We start from the raw sequence: 23366 nt of genomic DNA, 5'->3' as shown, positions 1-23366 counted from the left end.
TTGAGATGGGGAAGAAGGGAGGTGTGAGGGGAAAGTGTTAAGACTTGGCTTTATTTCTCATTATCCTACCCCAATTTGATTGTTACTAAATTAAACTAACTTCCCCAAGTTGACTCTGTTCTGCCAGCGACTGTAATTCCTGAGTAATCACTCCCTGTCTTTATCTTGAATGACCAGTCGTTCCTTTTATTTTCTATCCCCTACCCAGGTGAGGAGGGAATGACAGAGCCACTCCAGTGTGCACCCAGGATTAACTCACCAGTCCTTAAAAAGAGGTCATGAAGTCCCCACTTTCTACCCACTTAAAGAAGGACCAACTTCAAAGTTTATTCAACTTCTAAGTTAAAGCCTGTTTCTCAGGGTGTTTTGACTCTCTCAAAGGATGGTGATTCCACAACCTAACTGTGAAATTAGAGGATAGCCAGAGAAGAGCAAATACTGAACTGAAAAAATCCACCAAACAACATAATACAACCACCTGTAAAGCAACTAATAGTTAAGTGTTCATCAAATAATTTAACTTCATTATAGTCTATGGGTCCTAAAATGGGAAATATATCTACAGTGTTTCCTTTGTAAATCAGCATCCTTAAATCTTTCACGTACATGTATTAAATGCTTAATCTTTGAAAATAAATACACCAGAGTAAGAAATACAGACATGCAGTTCACTGAACATTAAAGCCTTAGAACACCTATTTTGCTTCCATTGCTTTTGATGAAGTGTACATGTGCACCACCAGCTCTTTAGGGGAGTTTCACAGCAATAATGGAAGCTGTTTCTATGGAAAAAGCAAACAAGCATACACAGATAGAAGAGGGGCAAGACAAGCTTCAAGACATCTATAAACTCTCACTTTGTTAAAGAATCTAAAAATAAAAGCGGATATACTATTTAAGATGCAGTCAGAAACCTATTGCTAACTGGGCAGGAGGCAGCAGGAGAGATTTTTTCCACAAGAGAAAGCTGCAGCTTATTTTCAATTGGTTTAGCTGAACATTCATCTTTCTCTGGGATGACAGCTGACACACAAGATCCCAGTAAAAACAACAACTGGGAAGAGACTCTAAGAAGTTTAATATTGGACCTGTTGTGCCATCAACACAGATGTTTATGGACTCTTACTCATCTCAGTATCTCAAACAAAGTAGGTTGAAAAAATACATTAACTTATCAGGTCATAAAGTGTTGAGAACTATGTCTATATGATGAGCACAACACAGACAAGACATCTATACTGACACACAGAAAGCATTTCCATCCATGATCAGTATTTTTAAAAGCTGCTCCTTACATTATAAAGTACAACATGGCCATGACACTACTACACTCTCAGAACAGAGATTCACATGCATACTAGTTAAAGTCTGTTTTTAACCAACACAGAAGAAGCTTACAAATCTCAAATAATTGTCATATAAACAAATGTTTTCTTTACCACATGCAAGAAAAACAATTTCTCCCCAAAGAACAAAAAGTCTTTTATCTCAATATCCCCCAAACTGGAAAGAAAACAGAGAGAATTAGGGCTGCTGCTGCAAATGATGCTTGGTCTCTCAAAGTGTGTCATATGCCCCGCTTTGCTAGATCAGATCACAGCATTTCTCTCTCTCAAATCCTAGACCACATTATCTCCTGCCACTACCATTGCCCTTTTAACAATTTTATCATTGTATCCTCTTACACAGTGTCTATAGTTTAAGCAAAGCTAGAAATTTATGTTTCATATTTATTCAAAGTCCTCCTTCCCATGGTCCTCTCCAGGACCAAACTTGGTGACTAAAGTGTCAGAAAATGTAATGCAAGTCATCCCTGTTTTCAGCTCAATGGACCAAAAAAGCTTCGGCAGCTTGCAGCAGTCTGAAACAGAAATGTTTTTGATTCTTGAGAGAGGGGGGAAACAGGGGCAAAAGGAAATGAAGTTAACAACCTGCAAAGTTGACAGAACTTGAACAAATACTACACTGCCAGGATCACCTTTAAAAACTGTCTTAAATGCAGCTGTGCAATACAAACTGGAAAGGCCTAAGGCCCTGCAAGATGTTAAATTCGTGCTTCAGAAGAAGTGGGATAATTAGTCCTCTACAGAATTTTCAACAGAAAGATGATTCACTTAGTCCTTGCTTCATTTGTGCAAGAAGTTCAATATTTCCTAAAATAAATACAGTTGAGGAAGAGGCCAAGACTCAAAGCAGTTCCAGCCCAAGTGCTGATTTACAACTTTACCGATTACCAGAACTAGGCTAGTAGTCTCATTCACACTTAGATGACCTTTTCCAGCATTAAATTGCTATAGTCAAGATGATTGCCTCTCACTTGTCTTTCAGAAAGGAAGCTGATGAACATTGCATGCAAGAGTAGGTTCATCTCCAAACTGTACTCACCAGCAAGCTTGTACGTCTATCATAAGCTTAGACAGATAGCACACATGCTAATTTCACTCATCTGACAGGGAGATATCAAATGGTGAAGAAAGGATCATTCACAACTAGAAATTGCAGATTCATTCCATTCTTTTAATGATATAAGGACAGATGAATGTCCAAGTGCCAATATTATAACAAAAATAACAGTCAGGAAAGCAGTCTTATAGAAGCCCATAGTGTCTGTAGCTATGTTTAGAACTGGTTTTCATTCACCCAGCCACATTCTGGTTTTGTATAAACTTCACATCTGACAGTGGAGCCTGCCTTCTCCTCAGCTACATTGTCACTGCTGTCTAGAACCACACAGGATATCAAGAGCTCTCACCACCTTGCTTCATCATCATCTTGCTTCCCTTACAACTTCATACCATGTCAAATCTTCACAAAATTGGAGTTCTTCTATTTCTTTTTTTTAAGTAAAAGAAAACAGACCATCATTATAATGCACTATTTCTCAATATTGCTAAAGAACAAAGAAAGTGATAAGAGCAAATATTTTACATTTTTAGTATAACTCACATTACTCAAGAGAAGTATTGAAGAACTACAATCACCAAATTCCCATTTCAAATATTACTAAAGGTGACTTGGATTTCATTTTGATAATCTTCTACAACTGAAACTGTATTGATTGAAGCCAAGAGATAAAGCAACTCAGTAGATTTCATTCCTACAATTCAAAGTTGCAGGGAAAAAGTATTGATTCCCAACACAACAGAAACATTAAAAAATGCCAAAAAAAGAGCAAACCACTGCTTGCTTACACCAAGTGCAAAGTCAGACTCATTTACAGTAAAGTGAGATAGTATTTATTTTGTTTGTGTATTTGTTGTGAAGTTTCACTTCCTTAGTTATGTGATAAAGAAGCATTGTGTATCATACAGATGATACACAGTTGCATCCCACATTTTAATTAGGTTGATCTTACACATAGGAATATTCCTGTGTTCAGATACAGCATGAAAGAGGACCCAGCATGCTCTAATGGCCACTAAAGATAGTACTTCACTCAATATTACTTAGCCTTCTAAGGCTTCAACAGCCAAACCCTCACTTCAGTAATTGATTATTTCACCATAAATACTTAACATTGCTCTAATGCAGGGAACTCTTTGATGTCAGCCTCTGAATACTGCAATAAAGCAAGCCAAAAGCACACCCTATACTGCATAGGGGTGCACTTGGGATCTTGAGCACAGCAAACTGCTCTGCAGTGAGATACAGGAAAGATGTTAGTTTATGCAGAGTCCCAACAGTATGTTAAGTAACAGAGCTAACACACCAGTGGTTTCAGCACTCCAGAGATTCCAGATTTTCTAGGTGAGCAGGTGTGCTAATTATATGTCTCCCATAAATACTACTCCTCGAGCAGAAACAGCTCAAAGAATTGGAACCCATACATCTCCCATACTGCAGTAGTTGTTGCAGGGAGAAAAATCCCAGGATTTAGAATACTAATGGAAATTCCATTTAAAAACAAAACAGAAAAGGCATGTATTAAAGGCCTAGCTACATAGTGTCTATTTCCAGTGAAGTTTCACTCTAGATGAAAATAATTTACTGCAAAAGCTAATGTCCTGCTCAATCAACATCCCAGAGCTTTACCACGACAGCCACTTAGATGGAGCAGGAAGAAAGGGATTTGTAGTTGTTCTTTCTGGAAGTGTTATTCAAACGAAAATGCCCTTTTAGACCTCCCTCCAAACACAAACACGAGTGGAAGGGCACTGTGTTCAAGTGCAGTAGCTACCAAAGACTGATAAATACTTTCACAAAGCATATGAGGCAACATAACTATGGGCAGGAGGAGTTAAATCTGAAACACAGCTAGTGTCACAGACCCACAGGACAATGAGAAGGCTATCAGCAAGATAAGTCTTCAACCAAGCACAAATTTTAAAAAGTGATTTTAACTGAGACAAAACAAGAGTCAGAATTTTCTCTATTCTGCAGACACCTTCAACAATCAGTTTTTATATATTAACTGGACCGGCAACTCCTGAGGCTACCAGAAGAAGTTAAATAAATATAGCACTGACAGAGGTGACAACTATGGATAACAGTTGTCAGGTTCATAGTTTTCCCAGTAATTGCTGGTGTCACTCAGTAAGTTCCATAAGCAGCACTAATGCCAGACATCATCACTTTTACTGTTACCACCTGAACTTGACTGATTACACTGGTCAAAGCACAAAGGGCGTAAACCACTACTTTTGATAAGGTGGAGAATACAAGAGGTTTGTGCTGAGAGCTAGAACCTGTGTCTGGATGTACACAATGAGACCCCGCAGAGCACTGCAATCAGGGAAGCACTGTACAGGGCCAGCAGACTACCCAGAAGAGGTACAGTTGCAGAATCTGATCTTATCATCTTGAGAGTGAGTTATCAGTTAAAAACCCACACCCAAACACTGCCACCACTAAATCCCCAAATTGAAGTCTAGCCTGGATTTTTCATGAGAACATTCTCCTTTGACCTTGACAATCTGGTAGGTTTGAGTCATCATCCAAGTTATGGCCCTGTACCTTCAAATGCTTGGTGGAAAGGCTGCAGCCATTATCACAACTTGGTGTGACAAGAAAAGAAAATGAGCTTATTTTTCAGAACACAAAACAATTCTGTTTTTATGTTTATGAAAAAACTCATGTTAAACTACATCTGAGACAGCCTTGTTCTAAAAAGATCAAAGCGTACTTTTAGCCAAGATTAAACTTTGAATGAGAGAATTCTTTACTATCCTGTATCCAGAAAAGTGCTTTTACTTGAAAAATTTCTCAGTAAGAACAACTCTGCTCTACAAGTCACACAACTGCTTCTCACACAGCTCACCTTTGCTCCTCTGCAGCCAAAAAGACCACAAGATCAGCTTCAAGAAAAACAAATACTGCTAAGGTGACAAGAAGGAAAAAAACCACAAAAACCAAACCAAAACAAAACAAACCAATGCCACAACTTTCTGCCAAGTAAAGTCCTTCAGCCAACATTGATGATCTTACTCTTCAGCAATACTCAATTATCTCCAGGGTTGGTGTACCCTCATATAACAACCTAAAAAAAATAAGAAGCCAAATGACTTTGAAACACATAACAGCACTATGGCAAACTGTTTATACAGACCTCCAAAAGATCTACTTGCTCTGAATCCAAAAGATGACTCTCAAATGAAATTTAACAGAGCATAAAGTACAGTTAAATCAGGCTTAAGAGTCACTTTCTGATACTGCTGCCTGAAAATGGCATCAGTAACTCAATTATGGAGCTTCCAGGTACTCTTTAGAGGTCAAAAGACTGGGAATGCCTTCAGGACACACAAAGACACTTCACTTTTGCCTTCAGACAGTCATGAAGAGTCTCATGCTCAGAGCAATATCCTTGGGAGTCTGAACTGGTTGGTGTGAGGGTTTATTATGGAGATGCCTCTTGCAGTGTTCATTTTGCACTGCTTTCGGTTATGCAACTTCTGCTGCTGTATTAAAGGCAGCAAACAAACATGTGGCATACACACATGTTCAAAGGGTTACAGTTTCCCCTAAAAATAAAAAAAGAAGTTTTAATAATAAAATTACACTGTTAGTAGTTAGAATAATTTATCTGGAAAAGTCACAGCCGGCACTGCACAGGAGAGACCCGAAAGTTCAAAGCCCTCAAAGCTCAGTCATCAACTGGCATCAAAACCATCACACACCACAAAAAAAAAAAAAGCCCATTTGTGTCACGAGAGGCCGATGGACAAGCACGCCTAGGGAACGTTCTGCTGGCAAGCGGCGCTGCACACTCACAGCCTTACACCAGTGCCCCAGCCCCTACAGCGGCCGCCTGCCAGCACGAAGGCAGAATCACAGAATTGTCAGGGTTGGAAGGGATCTCCGGAGATCACCTGGTCTAACACCCCTGCCAAGGGAGGGTCACCCAGAGCAGGTGACACATGAACGCGTCCAGGTGGGTTTGGAATGGCTCCAGAGAGGAAGCCTCCACAACCAGCAGGCAGCCCTGGTTCCTCACGCCGAGGGAAGCCCCGCAGGCACTGACCTCCTGGACACGCGGAGGGCAGCGAAACCGACACGGGAGCCGCCCGCCCGCAGCGCTGTCGGATGGACGGCGACAGGGGACCCGTGTCCGCGGCCAAAGTCCTCCCTCCTTCTTCCCCTCCTCCCGCACGCAGCCGCCACCTCAGGCCAAGCCCTTCGCGGTCACCCGGGGGAGCGAAGGAGCTGAGATGGGCAGAAAGGGCAGAGGACGGGCCAGGGGAGGGCAGGGGACGGCAAGGGACGAGCGAAAGTCGCTCCACCGGCGGTTCCTCCCTTCCCTTTCCCTCCTCTTCGGCAGGTGCCAGAGCCGCGTCACCCCCGTCCCAACGGGTCACTCACAGCTTCAGGCAGGCGTAGGCCGCCGCTGCCGTGGTTCCCGCCGGTGCCGCCGTCGCCATCCGTCCCCTCGGGCTGTCCCCGGCCGCCGGCTCCGCTCCGACCCGGCCGCTCCCTCCCTGCCCGACTGACGCGTCCCTGGGCCGGAGCGACGGAGCCCCGCTCGGGACAAACCTCCTCGGGCGCGCTGGCGAGCCCAGGGCGGGGCGCCGCCTATGGCAGAGGGGGCGGGGCCGGGCGCGCTCGCGGGCGCCGCCATTGGCCGAGGCAGCGCGAGAGCAGTGCGTGTGCTGAAGTACGCGGCGGCAAGAGGTAGCTTTCGAGCAGGGCCAGTGGCGCAATGGATAACGCGTCTGACTACGGATCAGAAGATTCTAGGTTCGACTCCTGGCTGGCTCGGCTGCTCCTTTTTCACCCCTAGTCGTATTTTTCTTTTTTCCTCTTGTACTTCGAGCCGAGGGTGCTGCCTACAGCCCCCACCCCTTTATACAAGCCCACCGCTGCCACTCTCTTGCTCCCAATGTGGGGGTCTCCAAACCTCCCAGGGCTGGGTGGTGTATAACAGGGCTTCCTGCCCTTGGCAGCCCCCCAGCTCGGGGATAGCTGTTCACCTGGCCACCCTTTCTGACCCTGCAGGCCTTGGGGTTTGGCAAAAAGCAAAACTGAGGCACCTCCTGGCCAGTTTCCCACCAGAGACAGCTCTTTGGGTGTCATGCCCCAGGTTTGGGCAGCTTCTTGCCACAAGGAGGGGGAACTATAATTAGTTATTCCTGTTTATTTGCTTCATTATAGCTGATAGCTCCAAGCTGCTGTGGTGCTGCTTGGCAAACATCCAGTCTTCGGGCATGAGGCATCTGGACAGCCGGAGCACCGTGCGGCTGCCTGACATGGGAGCACTACTCAAAACCTTCTAAGGAACCCATTCCCACCACTGCTGCAAAGGAGACTCCCATGCTGGGGTCAGAGCCTGCTCCCACACGCAGCACATCCCTCCCGAGCTCCTCAGCCTGGGATGAGCCTCCTCCCCAGAAGGATTCCAGAGCAGGAAGCCTCCCGTGGAGATGCAGCAAATACCAGCTGCCTGCAAACGACTGGAAATTCCCAGTGGACCCCACTGAGGTGGGGGGACAGGAGTAAGGAAGAGGTTGGGAAACCATCATTTCACAGCATAACTCCCCCCCACTACGGACTCTGGGCAATGACAATCGTTTTAAGTTTAGGAAAGACTTGACTCCGAGTGTTGCTTAAGATACTGTCTTTAATCACTGAAATCACAACAGACCAGTGGCTTCGTTTTGCTACCAGTCTTCATTCTTTATAAATACTTAACAGCACAGAAGAAAAGAGGGCTGTGTTCACAGGAGGCTAAGGTTAGTTACACCAGCACAAATCCTAAAATACTCTCTCCTGGAGCTGAGCTTTGAAGGAAACATAAAATAACTAGTACCATTCAGTATCGTTAGCCAGGCTCTGGATTTGCTTTCTGGATCCAGAAAGCCAGAGCCTGTGTGTGTGTGTGCCTGGGTCCCTGCCTGGCCATGCTCCGCAGACCTGCTGCGTGGGGAGGAGGGTTGGTGCGGGCAGGGCTGGGAACTGCAGCCCAGTCATCCCTCCATCTGGGTCACAGGGCATTCCTGCTTTTACAGGACCCTTTGCTATGTATTTGCACGTGGGGACAGTATCTTCCCATTTCCTGTGGTGTCTGAGTGGGTTGCAGATGCATTCTGCAACACCAGCTTCTGGCTGCCCTGGAAGAAAGCAGGGTAAGGATTTTTATTGCTCAGGAAAGCTTTGCTTCTCCATAGGAAAAGGGTGGGTGAGCAGTTCCAAACTCTCTCTGGGCTCGTGACAGGAAGATGTCTGCACAGTCAGCTTCAGTAAGTACATCCAGGGCCACTGCAGCCAGCGAGCAGCAAGACACAGGAATGGAAAAGAAAAACGAATGCACAAATGCTGTGTGATGATGAGAGATGCAAACCCCTTCCCAGCTTATCCCAGTGGCATAGACACTCACAGGATGGGGGAAAGGGATGTGTATCTGGTCATAGCCCTTCCCTGCCTGCAGGTACTGACTCCAGGGGTATTTCCCAGTGAGGAAGCCTGGGTCAACTTGTCATTACATTCATGCATAGAAAGTTGCTTAAAAGGCGCCTACAAGCACTTGGCATGGGCAGAGAGGTGTGAATGGCAGGTGTGTCACAGGCAGCACCTGCCACATATCCATGTGCATAGACACAACTGCACATATCACCCCAAAAGTGAGCACATAGCAAGTGGTCAAGGCCCATATGGGATCTTTTTCCAAAAAAAAAAATAATCCTTTCTTTGGAATGGCCAGCCAGACACATGGCAGCTCTTGGAAGCCTAGTTTCCCCCTTTCAAGGCTGCCACATCACACCTGATTGCTGATGAAACTCCATCATTGCCAGACTAAGCAGCTATTCACTTTGTAGTAAAAAGATCTACCAAAAAAAAAAAAAATCAAAAAAACCAAGCATTTAAACCTTGAAAGACTGGGAAAATGTTTTAGAAGCCCCCAAATGAAATTCAGAAACTGAAGAGCCACAGATCTTTTCAAATGCTCCTTTACCAGAGTGTTAGAAACTGCTGTTCCCTGTGTTTTAACATCAGGGCAGTTTCCCAAATTGCTTTGATCACAGGTGCTTCTTACACTTTAAATTACACAAAAATGTCTGTTGCTTCTGTAGCTGGGGCTTTTCCCCGGCTCTTATGCAAAAATCCCTATTTAAATGAGTTTCTGTATTCTAAGCAATAGAAATTTAACAGCATGATCTGAATGAAAAAATCATCTAAGCTTTGATTCCTGAAAGCAGGCTTCAGGGAATTCACTTGAATAACTATTTGCATGAGAGTTACTCATTAACAGCACAATGGGACTTCCAAAGGTCCCCTACTTTAAAACCAGTCAGAAGAACTTGCTGGGGGAGGAACCAAGACTAACTTTTCATAGTACATTTTCAGAGCTTCTCAATAAATTAAAAGGCAACAAGGTTCATATGAACAGCAATATCAGCCAGGAGATAGGTGGAATTTAACATGTTTTTTGAAATTCTTCTGCAGAGGATACAAAGCCTTATACCTCCAGCTCCAGAGCTATTTTTCCCTTTGGGGGAGCTGCCTGAAGGCAGGCAGTGAGGGCTTGCAGTTCCACAGATGCCTGGTGGAAGGGTCAGGAGGAGAAGTTTCCCCTGTGCAGGATGCCCCTGCCTTCCCCTGTGCCAGATCCACTGTCAGGCAGCTGCAGAGCTGGGGACTAGCTGGGGAAAATCAACAGGGACTCACTCTAACCCTCACAGACTTGGAGAAATAATACTGAGCTTAAATGAATCTGAACTCCCAGAGATAGAAGCAGTGCAAGTTAGCACACACAGGGGTGCAGGGCAGTGCAGTAGATGCTTTAGCTTCAAAACCACAAGCTCACAGGCTCCTTTTTCAAGAGCCTCACACTGTCACTTCCAGCTCTTTGTAAATAGAGGAGAGTGTTAGCACTTAATAATTTATAGGGGACCTCAAAACTGGAAGTAGGGCAGCCTTCATTTCCCAAGCGCCAAGGGATATGGGATGGCTGACAGGAATAAGACACTGTGTGGGAGCAGAGGCCAAACTCTCTGGTGATGCAGAGAGAGCTTCTTGCCACAAACTGCCTGCTTGAGGCTTTCCATGAAGGAAAACTGTCCTTCTCCCCATACCCTTCTCTCCTGCTTATTTTGAGATTGTGGGGAAAACTGCAAGGGTGAGACAGAAGTTTAAACTGCAGTTTAAAAAGAAAATACCAGTCCCACTAGTGTTTTCAGATCTTTTTAAAATGAAGGCCAAAAAATGTGCACAAGGGCTTGATCTAAAAAATTGAGAGGTAGCAAAAGCATGAACTATATAGCAGCTGGTCTTTCAGACACAGCAACAGATGACCAAACCTGGTGTTTCCAGCTCACTTCAAAAAAACACTTTGATATCTCTTTGCCCTCGCTGCCAAAAGCAGCCTAGGGCACAGATCCACCTGCCCAGGACTATCTGAATTATTTACTAGGGATTGTGAGCTGGTGTTATTTTCCAGTTCAGTCCCTTCAGACAGTCCTAAGATCACAGTCACACCTTGAACACCCCCTCCCTGCTTCAGCCTAGCTGTGCTTCAGGACACAAGCTGATGGGATACACTGGTGTGAGAGCACTCTGGGATCTTCCCTGGCTGTTGCTGCCCTAGATCCATCCTGCTTGGATGCAGCACTGCTTACATTTTGTGTCACCCCTTTCCTAACCTGCATTTGGAGACTAAATTTAAGGCTCTAGGAGGGCTCACATATTTGGGTTCAATTTTACCTCCTCTAAAATCAAAGGTAAAACTCTCAGAAGATATATTTCACAGTGATAAAATGCACTCCTTTGAGCTTTTAGTCACTCATTGAAGGTATGCATGTGCCCAGGAAAAATGGTGTCACAGATCCAAGCTACACCAAAGCTCTGGATGGCTTCCAGGCAGGACCAGCCTCCAGCCTCGAGCTGCCATCCCCATCCTGATGAGCAGTGGAAACAGGCAGGGGCACTTGCAGCTGCATGGGGCAGAGGGCTGGATGGTAAGTTGGCATCATGAAACTCCATGCCAGGCTCCCGAGGCTGGGGCAGTTTCACATTTCAGCTGTGGCAAGATGATTTATTAGCACAGGCAGAGACAGGCAACTTGCTGCTACCTGACACCTGTGCTGCTCCAGATGGGTACACGTTGCTGTCTGGCTACATCAAGTGACATTCAAGCTACATCCATGCTATTGGAAAAGAGGTTTTGTTGAACTGTAATGGGTTTTCAGCATGGGCACGTTTCAGGAGTCCCAATGGCACGGCTCAGCTAATTTACTGTCGTTTCCACACTGAAAAGATCTTCAAGAATGTCATCCCATCCTTTGCCAGTCAGAACCAAATTTACATCTTCAGCATAGATACTTGAGGATTTAACTGGTTTTCCACACAAAGAAAGAGTAGTTAAGATCCCCAACTGTATCTGAGGCTTTAAATTAAGAACTTTTTGTTAAACAAAAGTACCAGTACATGAGGGGCTGCACAGCTTTGGTAGGTACAGAACATGCACTGCAGGCAAACCTATCACACATGTAACACGTGTGAGGGGAATAGTTTTGACTATAAAGGGTGGGAGTGTCAAGAAAAGAAACAATTTGCCTTCCTGCTTTCTCAGCAGAATGGAAAGTAAGGACCAAACTCTCTAACCCCTTGCTCAGATAAGCTGTTATTATTCACAGGAGCAAATCTGTTTATGCCAACATACTCATCTGAGTTCAGGTTGTGGAGCTGGGCTCTAAATCCCTGTGTAACAAAGCCTTCATAACAATCTCAAGTTCACTTCTCAAACTCTAAATAAGCACCACTGTGAAATGGCTTTGTGCTGGGTAAACACCAAGAAAAGGAATAGCCAGGCTGAGGGCTGAGCTGAGAGGACAAACTGGAAAACTCAGGCAACTGTCTGTGTACAGAGAGCTTTTTTCCAAAGTGAGCCCTGCAATCAAGAATGAGGGTGGATTTCCCTCATTTCAGCATCCTGACCTTTCCTTTCCAAATATGATCCACTGTTCAGACTCTTGACACAGAAGACTGGCCCCTATGTGTCATGCTGACACACAAGCCTGGGCCCCAAGGCATTGCAGTGGCTTAGCCTAGCTTGTTACAGTTTTTTGTTCTGTTTGAAATGGGACGTTGACCTCCAGTTGCCAGACAGCATTGCCTGGTTTGGGCTTGGAGAATTGGTGCTTTTACTTGACTAGATACTGGAGTTCAGGGAATTAACTGAAAGGTCTGAGTGTGCCATTTTGCACAGACCCCTTTCTCTTCTTTTTCCAAAGAATTAATAAAAAGAGAGAGTGTCTAAAAAGCTGGTACTAATAGTTTGGTGTCCTTCAGGGAACCTGATGAAATGTGCTTTCAGGAAACAGTAGACTGATGGGATGTCCCTGGCAGGCAGGCAGGCAGGCAAGCCAGCCCCTGGCTTTTTAATTGTGCATGGCACGATCTGAGTTCATAGGCACGAGAGCAAATTGTGCTTTCACTGAAGATTCCAAAATGAGCCCAGAGGAATCTCCAGGTGGCAGAAAAAGGCACGTAAAAGTAAACTGATCTGTTTAGGTAACATGCCACATTCTTGGTCAAATAGATGTGGTTTGATGCAGCTGAAACCCACAAGCACACAAACTTGGTGAATCCAGCAAAAATCTCTAATATCCTTTGACAGGAACATTGCTGACTGGCGGAAAACATGCACAGGAAATCAGCTGAAGGTGGGGAGAGGGAGATCATGTGACAAGTCTTCTGTCCTGGCTTCCCAACACTGGCCACGCTGACTAGTAGTGGTGCTGGTAGGCAGCTGCTGGGGTTGTGCCATTCTCTATGTGTTTCAGGTGACAGGAGTGACAAAGCAAATGTTCATCCAGTGGGTAGCAGCGATGTCCATCTTCGTCGTTCAGTTCCATCCCACAGTCCTGCAAAGAGAGGCCGTGCAAATTATTAGAGTTTGTGTTCATCTTTCAGTGTCAGCTGGGGTCTGGCTTCCAGGAAAGTGATTTTGTGACAAGGACAGAAGACACCCAGACAACAGCTCCTTTCTAATAAGTCCAGCATGTACCACAAGAAGAAAAACATCTTCTCAAAACAGGCATTTTGATGGGCAACCTTGTACATATTTGTTTGAAGCAGTTTCATTGAATAAGCTTTATCTTGTGGTAAGGTGCAACCCTCTGTATTTTAAACACACCTGTGTCTCCTTACACTGTCAGGTAAGATTCACCTCTTCACATTACAGTTGTACTGATGTGAAATCAGCTTGTGGAGTCAGGGTCTCTTTTCACTGCATTATAAGCACAGTGGGAAAACAAAACTATTTATTTTAATTCTCACTGTGGAAGTATGGCAGCTTTCGGAGATGCCCTGCACGGAGACTAAATGGTTTTTAAGAGCTGGCATCTCCTGGAATTTTTCCTTGTGCAGCCACATCCTTTCTCCAGCCCCAAAGACACATTCATTTCCCATGAGTGAAGGTAACTTACACCCCACAGGATCAGTCACTCCCTTAGCATTTTTCAACAATCTGACTTGGAAATCAGATACACTGATGTGATCTGGAGCTCGAAGTTTCTGAAAGGCAGCAACAGACCTTACTAAGTCACCATGCTTCTTGTACAGATGAGTAAACTGACAAGTCTGAAAAGCAATAATAACTTGTTGCCCATAACTTTACGGATAGCAAATGAAATTCGAAGTGAAACACATTGCAGCAAAAACTTTTGTCCTCAGTCTGGAAATTTCTCAGTCACTGACAGAAAGGGTCTCACTGCAAGGTTTGAATTGCTCAGCTACTGCCACTGTAAGGCAGGAGATTTATTTCCATCTTAAAAATAATAGCAGTTATGACTATTAAGCGCTTACCCCCTGAGAAAGCTGCTGACCTACCTCGCAGTGATAACATTCCACATGGTAATCCTTGTCCATGGACACAACCCGAATGGTCTCATCAGACCCCTGTGAGCATTTGAGCAAAGCAGAAATTACAAAGGATTACAGCAGGATCAGACACATGCACTCTGTAGATTGCTTCCTGCAACAAAATGAATGTTGAAGAAATGCATTTGGGCAGCTGGTTGGAAAGCACAAATAAATCCTGCCATTTGCAGTTATTTTTACAGTAAAGCTTCATCATTGACTGACTGCAAATATCCTCCTAAAGTGTGACACCAGAAATGTAAAAATGTTCTCTGTTTAACAGTAACATCTATCAGGAATCACAAATTAATGACTAGGTAATTTCAATAGGTCACATTTTTCAGCATTGTAGATTAGTTTTGCTCAAGATTCATCTCCTCCAAGTATTAAAATTAGTTAGAGTCCCAGAGTGGTCACACAAAAGACATTCATGAGTACTACCAACATCTATTGACATAAAAGAAAATTCTCCTGAACATCGAACTAGCAGCAGCATAATCCTGCAGGAGATGAAAAAAGCAGCCTTGGCCAAGAAGAATAAACTTCAACAATGAACAAAGAAGGGTGACATCTCAAGAACAGTGCATAAGCTTAGACCAAAGGGTTGCGCTCCAGAGGAAGTGACCAACTCTCCCCATCCACAAGCACGACACGTGGTCACGTGTGAAAGCAAGCAAAGCCTGACACTCGTCCCCCAAGGGGATATGGAATAAAAGGCTCTCACCTCAGAGGGCAGAATGGGAAGTCCACATGCTGCACACTTCGGAGCTAAAACTCTGGAAGAGCAACGAGAAATGGAAGGTAAATTATGGATCAACATAAAAAGAGAGGCGTGTATGTTCTCAGTGATAACATGGAAAGCTGCAGGTGTAAATCACTTACCCCCAGGAAAGCTTTGCATCCCAAGATCATAAATTCTTTTTAGCATTTATTTTAAGTAATGCTTGGCACACATTGCTCAATCAGGCAAAAAGAGACCTTATATTTTACACTTAGTGCCAAAAAAAAAAGCAAAATTCCCTATAAAATTATTGGTTGTTACTGACAGATTTGGAAAAGAAAATGAGGAGGAACTGAGCAGGACTGTCCCCAGAAAAATACATTAAAAGGAATAGCAGCCTCTGGGCAGAGAACTTCTGAGAAAATACCACACGACTGCACAGCTTCTTAAGACCTTGTAACACAATAACAAATTAAATTGCAAGGAAATACGAGGAATTTCAGAATAGTGATGGCATACAAGGGCACTAATCTTGGCAACAGGATTGCAACAATTCTAGTCTTGGCACAACTCAGAAGAGTTCCAAGGGCTGTCTGAGCAAAACTTAATACTCTCCCTGTTCAGAAAAGGGAGCAAGGACCAAAGCAAGCCAGAAGGACACACAAAATGTGTGCAGTTCTAATACCATAACTACCAGCCAAAAGCACAGCCATTTTATTTTACTGTCTAAATAAGAAGTGATTTTTAAAGTGGATTTATCAGTTGTTTAATTTAGAACTGGGTAAAAGTTTTGCTTCCCAGGTTCAGTGGCGATTCTATAAAAGTCAAAATCAGCCCTTCAACTACTCAAAAAGAAAATCAAATTGATTTCCAGAGGCATTCACAGGCTTACGTTAAAGCAGACTAATTTTGTACATCACTGAGCACTTCAGGAGCACTATTTCTCACCCTCTCTACTTTGCAGAAGGGGCAGCTGAAGCCCAGAGGTAATTTGACAGCATCAGAGTTACACAGGAGTCAATGGCTGGATAAGAGGAGAGAGGAGGAATTTCTGGGGGTCTAGCCCCATCCTCAAACTTTTAACCCTGTCCTTATTTTATTAAAAAGCTAAATTAGAGGCTTGCTGCTTGCAACATCTGTGCTATTTATTTTGTCCTTACTTGTGGTAATCTCTGACACAGTAGATTTTGTTTTCAGAGTCTACAGTGAATGGCACACCGTCCAGACACTCATTGCAGATGACGCATCGGAAGCAGCCCGGATGATATGATTTCCCTAGAGCCTGCAGGATCTGCAACAGAGCAAGAGAAAGGGAAAATGCACATGAAGAGCCATTAAAGGTGAAAACAGTAAACAAACAGCTTTACACCAGATAATGCTGTATATTCATCAGTAGGGCTGTGTCTTTTTTCCCTGTCTCATCTGAGAAATCAGTTAACAAGGATGGAAAGGGCAGCTGGAATCAATATAAAGTATCTGGCTCTAGAGATATTAATTATTAGCATGGGTAAGAAAACAATTTAGAGACTCAGTCAAGGTATTTAGCATGACAAAGGATAGAAGTGACAGAATTTAAAGGAAAGAAAATAATTTCTGAAGTCAACAAGTAGAGAATACATAGCAAGACCTCAAGGCAAGATGTACCAGCCAAACAAAGGAAATACACTTTTATAATCTCCATGAGAAGTTGAAACTAGTATTATTGCTAGGTTTTCATAATTCCTGAGATATTGAAGGGCTTTGTACTCGCTCACCTGGCTTCCTAATTAGCACAGACTATGGAAACTGTTGAACTCAACAGCTGCAATTCACTACCTGGAATACCATGGTCCGTCAGTAGAAAGATGAGACTTCTGAGTAAGAAACAGCTTCCAATTGTAATGCTTTCCAGTGTAAGCAGGCAAACAAAGATAATTAATGATATGCATTAGAAAATGTTAGGAGGCATGCTGTGGACCAGAAATTCCTAATTTCTTTTCCTCAGCTGTAGTCTTACACCACCAGCTATACTGGTCTCCCTCTGCATGTCCTACAACTGAATGCTGACCCCCTGAGAGTCCCCTACCCCATGCACATCTGGAATGGATGGTACCTGCTGTAGGCTAATCCTGCTTCACAGATATGAACTGAGGTCCGGATCACACACTCCAGGCCAAACCTGCTCCCCAGAGTATCAGTACCCACAAAAAATGACAAGGAAATGACTTAATCCAGAAGACACATGGGAAACCACAACTTGACTGCAGGAAAGAGAGGCTGAGAGATGCACTGATGCCTCACAGCTAGGGAGCACTGCAGAGCCACAGCACTGCTGAGCAGGAAGCATAAACAGGATTACAAATACACTATCCAGAGAAGTCCAAAAAGGGATGAAAGACCTGGAGGCTCTACTTTTCAACATCCACTGAAAACGGGCAGAGCAGTGTCTCTGCACCATGTACAGTGGGGGCCAGCTTCACTTCCTTGAAAAAATCAACAAAAGGCTCAGTGCATTTTCCTTCTGATACCAGTCTTACACTAAGCAAACTACCAAATTATAACAGACAGCACTGGATATGAATGTACTTTGCTTTTGATGCATTCTTCTAAAAAGCTGTGGGAGTTTTTTCTCCTAAAAGCAATTTTCACTTACCATGTCCATTATCAAATGACCACAAATGAAACACCTGTCAGCTGACTGCTGGAAACCAGAATACTGCAAGGACAAAAAAGAATTCACTTAAAATTTCACAAGGCCACTCAAGCATGAACAACAGTGTAGTGTGGAGTGTTATTTGCATATTTGTTTTTGGTCCTTTTTCTGTGCTCCTTACACAGAAAAGCTAAACTTTCCATTGCTTTCTTTGTTATATAAAAGTGTGAACAGATGATCTTCCGATATTTTATCTATACTTCTGACTGCCCAGTTTCAGAAAGAGTACAAGTTCCTATAACTTCCAAATGAAGTCCAAAATTAAACTTTAATTTAAAGTATAAAAATAAATACCATAAATGCCCATGCAAATAAAGCAGTTTCTAATAAGACTTATTTGCATGCTTATTTGACCACATGAATCTACAAGACAAGAACCTACTTGTGTTTATCACATATTTTTGTCACAATATCTGTATATATAGGCCTGGAAAGCAAATTTTTTCTTTGGTTATATGGTTATAATTCTGTTGAAGCTTCTCTGAGGTCAGTTTCCTGTTAGGATAGCAATAAAGTCTGGCCCAGAACAACTTTTTTGCTATTTTTGCTGAGATCTATTGATAAGGAACTGTCTGTCACGTCCATGACATGCACCTTGGGCACAGCACACCATGAATGAAGGAATGCAAACTTGGAAAATGACATTTTTTCAAGTCTTAAGGAAGGCTTAATCTACCAGAACTGAGGGGAAGAAGGTTGTATGGATTTTTATCTGCACCAGCCAATGAGAGGACTGTAGGGTTGCTTCAGGCTTAGGTACACACACAGAATCCACTGAGGGCAACAAAAAGATATCCATTAAGGTGCAAGGTGAAAAAGGAAATTCACCCATTCATTCTTCTGTAGCCATTCATCCCACTCCTGCCTCCTTAGTATGGTCACAGAGACCGTGCTTTGAAGGAGCCATCACAACAGTTTATGGCTTCAGCTAGGGGTCTGTGCCACAAAACCAGGGGCTCTCACTCAATTTGATGCCTTAAGTTCTAGCTTTCTTTTTTTTTCAGATTCTGTACTGCCTAGGTGTGTAGTTTTGAGCTTCATATTAAGTCTTGGTGAGCTCCCTTCACAGAGTAGGTAGACAAAACCATTCCTTTTCTAGCTTGATACCAAGGACAATAGTTAGAAGTTTCAGGCCCAAAAGCATAAACAACGGTGGACTGAAGAGAGAAAATAAGAAAGATGGCACTTCCTAACCTGAAGCTGCAATTGGACAATTAACCCTGATATGCAGATGGACCAAAACTTATAAAAATGTGAGACCTCGTGACCAGTTGTCCATTTTTTGTGACTATTTTTGGGTCCATCTTGGGTGTAGCCCAGGCCAGGCTCTTGTACTGCCCAAGGTGTATCCTTTAAAGCCTTTTAATAAATATCTACTTTATTCTTAACTCTGTTTAGCCTCTGTTCTAGGTCAGCCTTCTCAGCACCACATGTGGGCAGCCACCATGGCTGGGGCTGGCCCTGGGAAAATGTTGGAGCAGAAGGGCCGGGCGGGATGCTGGACCAGAAGTGTGTGAAACACAGGCAAAGCCGACAGGCAGAAAGGCTGTGAGTTGGCTGGCAACACTGAGATGTCTCATTACAAGAGCCAACTGGGTGCTTACCAGGAAGTCTTCTTCACAGAACACCTTCCCATTGACAAAATAAAAGGCTTTTCCTCTCAGCTTTCGACCTAAGGAAAAAAACACAGAGATAAGAAAAAGATCACCAGAGAGCAAGGAGAAAATGTGATCAAAACCTGGCTGCTGAGAAGGAAACAACAATGAAGACATCCAAGGACAGATGTCACACAGCTGGAAAAGAGCACCTAACCCCAGCATGGGTCTTCCTGGACTCTAGCCCGCCAAACCCTCTTTCACTGGTGGTTGCTGATGAATGCCAGTTGGCGGATCTGGACAAAAGTCCCACCTTTGGGTAGGAAGTAGTACCAAGCCTGGGCCACCTCCTGGCAAATTACCAGGTATTGTAACTCTGGGAAGAGTGAGGGAGGATACACTGACTCATGCTGGAAAACACCCCAGTAAAGGAACAAGGAGGAAAGAAGAAAGGGCATACAGAGAGTGACCCACACTTAACTTAATTCATCAAAATGTCACAACCTTGCTGTTCTGCTATGAGCAGCAGCTGTCAGACAAGGCACTGCAATATCGGAGCAACTCGCTCTGCCCCAGCAGAGTGCAACACTAGAGCACTCAACAGGCTTCTCTGCTACCTACCAGCACATTTGTTACTACAGCTGCCAACAAAAAGCTTTGAAACTATTTAAAAAAAAAATTGTTATAAAATCCAAATGTTGTAATCAAGACAAGATGACAAAGTTTTTCCAAGAAAGGACTCTACATATGGAGAAGATTTGTATTTACTGCAGCTTTTGTGTTTATGCCTCTCATTCACTGTCTGTTTTCAGTTTCATGTAATCATGGCAATGTTTGCTCACACTGCCACCACTCCTAAATGCCCTGCCTTTCCCCAAGAATAAAGGGCTAGGTTTTGTTTGTTTGTAAAAAGCTGCTCCTACCTCTTTGCAGCCTGGTTTCCCTATTGAGCCCAGGGTTTGAAATGCCAGCCTGACACTGGAATGGTTCTGCTTTGGAGCCCCAAGGAGACAATGCCCAGGGCAGGGGGAGCAGCACTACCTGGAAACAGCTGGAGCAGGACCTGCTGCAGGCTGCTTTTGGACAACTATTAGGCACTGCTGGAAGGAAATTTGGTTTGAGACACTGGGGCCCAGAAGCCTCCTGCTTGACATGCTGAATGTGACCAGTATCATTAAAAAAGTGATTGTCAGCTGCTGGGTGTATAAATGTGAACAACACAAGGGACTGGTCTGGGGGTCACCTTATGGTATGCATCTACCCAGCAGCCTTCAGCAAAGAACCACGCTGGCTGCAAGGCTCTAGGGAAAGGAGGAAGCAAAGTAAACCCACTTCAATAAACAAGTGTTACAGTCTCCTGCACACACCAGAGGGCACCCTCAAGCTGGGAAACAACTCCTGCTGCCCATTTCTTCCTCTGGTGCTCTCAACTTCTCACTGCCCACTTTTGGGATGGACTGCTCCCACTGTCTCTTTGAGGTGAGGAAGTACCTTCTCATCATACAGTTGGGAAGGCAAGATGCAGGAAAAGCTCACTTCCCCAGGCTGCACTGGGAACTGTCCCGGTGGAACACCTTGCAAAATGGAGATGCTCCAGGGAAGCACCAAAGTTTTGCCAAGTGCATTGAGCCAGACCAGCATTTCATCAGCAGCCCTTAGTGCCCTTAGTGTCCAGGTCTCAGGCAGTGGGGCAGGTGGAGGACAGGGCAGTGTGTTTTCTCAAGGAACAAGCCCCAGGTTGCATTTGCGGGAACTTTGTGGTTAAACTGTGGGCATTGCTCAGCTCTGTGTTTACTGGACCAATGCAGGAGCCAAAAGCACATGGCCAGGTCACAGTCACTGTCCCCCATTCTCTTCTGATCCCTGCTAGGGACAACCACGTAACCTAAAGGTCAGAGATGACCCAGGGCACCAGCCCATCCTTGCACCAATGCAGACATTGGATAGGACATGGAAGAAAACCTGACAATTCTGAAAGCATCCCACTTTGATTTTTCTCATCCATCCTGATTGCCAAGGCTGCTGAAACTGAAACAGGACCCAGAGCTCAAAATAGAAACTATCTAATCTGGGACATGTAATCTTTGTGGTTTATAACCCAGGGTGTGTATTTGCATTATAACCCCACCTGTCCACAGGTAAGCCTGGCATGCTCACCAGCAGCTCTAGAGTCACAGTTTCTAAGAAGGGACAGGAGAAGCAAGGGAATACCTGAGATTTGCATCACCTCAGTCAAGGGTGGTCCTAAGCAAGTTAACAAGCCTAACGCAGCAAGAAGGACTCTTGAAAATTTCCTACTGATTGAAATGCAACACTGGGATTTGGCACTCCCAAAAATGAAAAACAAACAAAAACATTTAACTTTGGTTTTAAATTACATGGTAGTGATGGCTTCAGTTCAGTGCAACGGGCAGGTGCCCAAGTGACTTTCCACCTGCCCAAGTGACACATGCAATGTGTCTCCTTAATGACAAGCTGACAGTGCTGAGGAAAAACATACACACGGGGCTATGAAATGAGAAATGCTTCTTTGGATGAAGGCCTGATGCATGAACAGCAGACATTGCAACAGAAGGGATGAGGTTTGGATCACTGCCACGATGCCATTCTTCCATGGTGACCAAAAAAGCATTTACCAGCCATTCTGCACACAGTGTATTTTTAACACAGTGACATTAGCAGGTTAAGATTGATGGCAACAGACCTTCAGTGAAGGTGCCACAGCCAGCATGCTATGTCTGGGCTTCTGCTGTAAACTCATTCAGCAGCGGGATAAACCCTTTATAAAGGATTTATAATTTGGCCATTGGCATTACGTGAGTCCCTGAAGAAGAGCTGCTGACACCAAAAGCACTTTGAGGGATGATTTAATTACTTTTTTTAGGGAAGAGGTAAGCATTTTAACTATTTTTAGTTCTCCATGACTCTCTTTAAGCTCCTGGCAGAAATGTAAAAGGAAATTAGCAAAAACAATGAGTAACCAGGTGCTTCTACAGCCACTGTGGAAGTGGCTCATGCAAACACAGCCCGTTTCTTCCCTGCTGCTCTCAACTTCTTTCTCCTGGCACACTTCTGGGGCAGACTTCTCCCAGGGTCTCTTTGAAATGAGGAAGCACTTTCTCATCATACAATTGGGAAGGCAAGATGCAGGAAAAGCTCACTTCCCAGGCTGTGCTGGGGACTGTCCCAGTGGAGCTGGGAAATGCATGTTCTTGCTGTAGCCACACCAATAAAAGAAACAGCACTGGGACTGCCCCACAGTGCAGAGCAGGGTGGCAGTGACTTCTGCCCCTGCACTGAGCTCCCTGCTATGGAATAGTGCTGTAAACTAAACCAGTCCCTCTCAAAAGCGATGCTTCTGACTGTGCCTGCAGAGGCTGGCAGAGGTTTCACTTGAGCATGGAGATGCTGGTTTTTTTTCACCAAAAGGAAGGATTGAGAAGTTAAATGGCATATAAGGAATCACATATTGATAACTGCCTACTTTCAATATGTATCATGATGAAATATCCTTTGACAAACGCAGGAATTATTAATGCATAGCTTGCTGCTTTCAGGATCAATTGTTCTACTACACTTCTTATGCTGCTGGCTCCTGACTATATTTCACTTTCAACTTCACCCTGAATTTAGCTAATCTCACACCTGAAAAGATTCAGACAATTAAAATTCTTTGGCATTTCAATCCTACTGTCTTCACTTGTTTTTGCAAAGTATCTTGTTCATGTCTCTGACAGGAAGTTTGAGCCCTGAGTTTTTATGTACTGTTCATCGCTCACACTGTCTAATCTGTTTAGCTGTGGGACCTTCACGATGACCTCGAGGTCATTTCAGCACCAATTTCAAAATATTTCAAGCTTAGTCACTAGTGCCTTTGTGCTAAAATAAATACACTTTGCTTAGCAGCTGATAATAGGCATACCATCAGGTTGCACTCCAGGATGCCAGTGCTTTTGTCCACTGTTTTCTCAAATGAAGGCTCTCTCCTTTTGAAGACCATGGAGAGGGAGTTTAACCAGGGACTTGCAAAGTCCCTGGCAATGAGGATCCTGGGAGATGCATCATTTGC

General features: G+C 44.1%; 2 protein-coding genes and 1 non-coding gene across 4 annotated transcripts in view; 1 reads left to right on the top strand and 2 right to left on the bottom strand.

Moving 5' to 3' along the window:
• Window positions 1–6954, bottom strand: part of SACM1L (SAC1 like phosphatidylinositide phosphatase) — a 29598-nt gene extending 22644 nt beyond the window's left edge. Inside the window, exon 1 of the mRNA XM_058831824.1 lies at window positions 6796–6954. Coding sequence (XP_058687807.1) covers window positions 6796–6854 — 59 coding nt within the window. The 5' untranslated portion in view covers window positions 6855–6954. The remainder of the gene's footprint in view (window positions 1–6795) is intronic.
• A 164-nt stretch (window positions 6955–7118) lies between these two features.
• TRNAR-ACG (transfer RNA arginine (anticodon ACG)) lies at window positions 7119–7191 on the top strand. The gene has a single exon. It is a non-coding gene; the product is annotated as a tRNA-Arg (tRNA).
• An 839-nt stretch (window positions 7192–8030) lies between these two features.
• LIMD1 (LIM domain containing 1) overlaps window positions 8031–23366 on the bottom strand; it is a 33185-nt gene continuing 17849 nt past the window's right edge. The window contains exons 3-9 of one of the 2 annotated variants that reach the window (XM_058831430.1): window positions 19307–19374; window positions 17643–17705; window positions 16171–16301; window positions 15014–15065; window positions 14260–14328; window positions 13857–13944; window positions 13153–13292 (exon numbers count right to left, since the gene is read on the bottom strand). In XM_058831430.1, the coding sequence (XP_058687413.1) occupies window positions 13291–13292; window positions 13857–13944; window positions 14260–14328; window positions 15014–15065; window positions 16171–16301; window positions 17643–17705; window positions 19307–19374 (473 nt within the window). In that variant the 3' untranslated portion in view covers window positions 13153–13290. Of the gene's footprint in view, window positions 13293–13856; window positions 13945–14259; window positions 14329–15013; window positions 15066–16170; window positions 16302–17642; window positions 17706–19306; window positions 19375–23366 lie in introns of both variants that reach the window. The other variant, XM_058831429.1, reaches the window with a different exon arrangement.

This window comes from Poecile atricapillus, chromosome 2, assembly GCF_030490865.1.
Source record: "Poecile atricapillus isolate bPoeAtr1 chromosome 2, bPoeAtr1.hap1, whole genome shotgun sequence".
Lineage (NCBI taxonomy): Eukaryota > Metazoa > Chordata > Aves > Passeriformes > Paridae > Poecile > Poecile atricapillus.
This window is presented reverse-complemented; position numbering and strand designations above follow the sequence as displayed.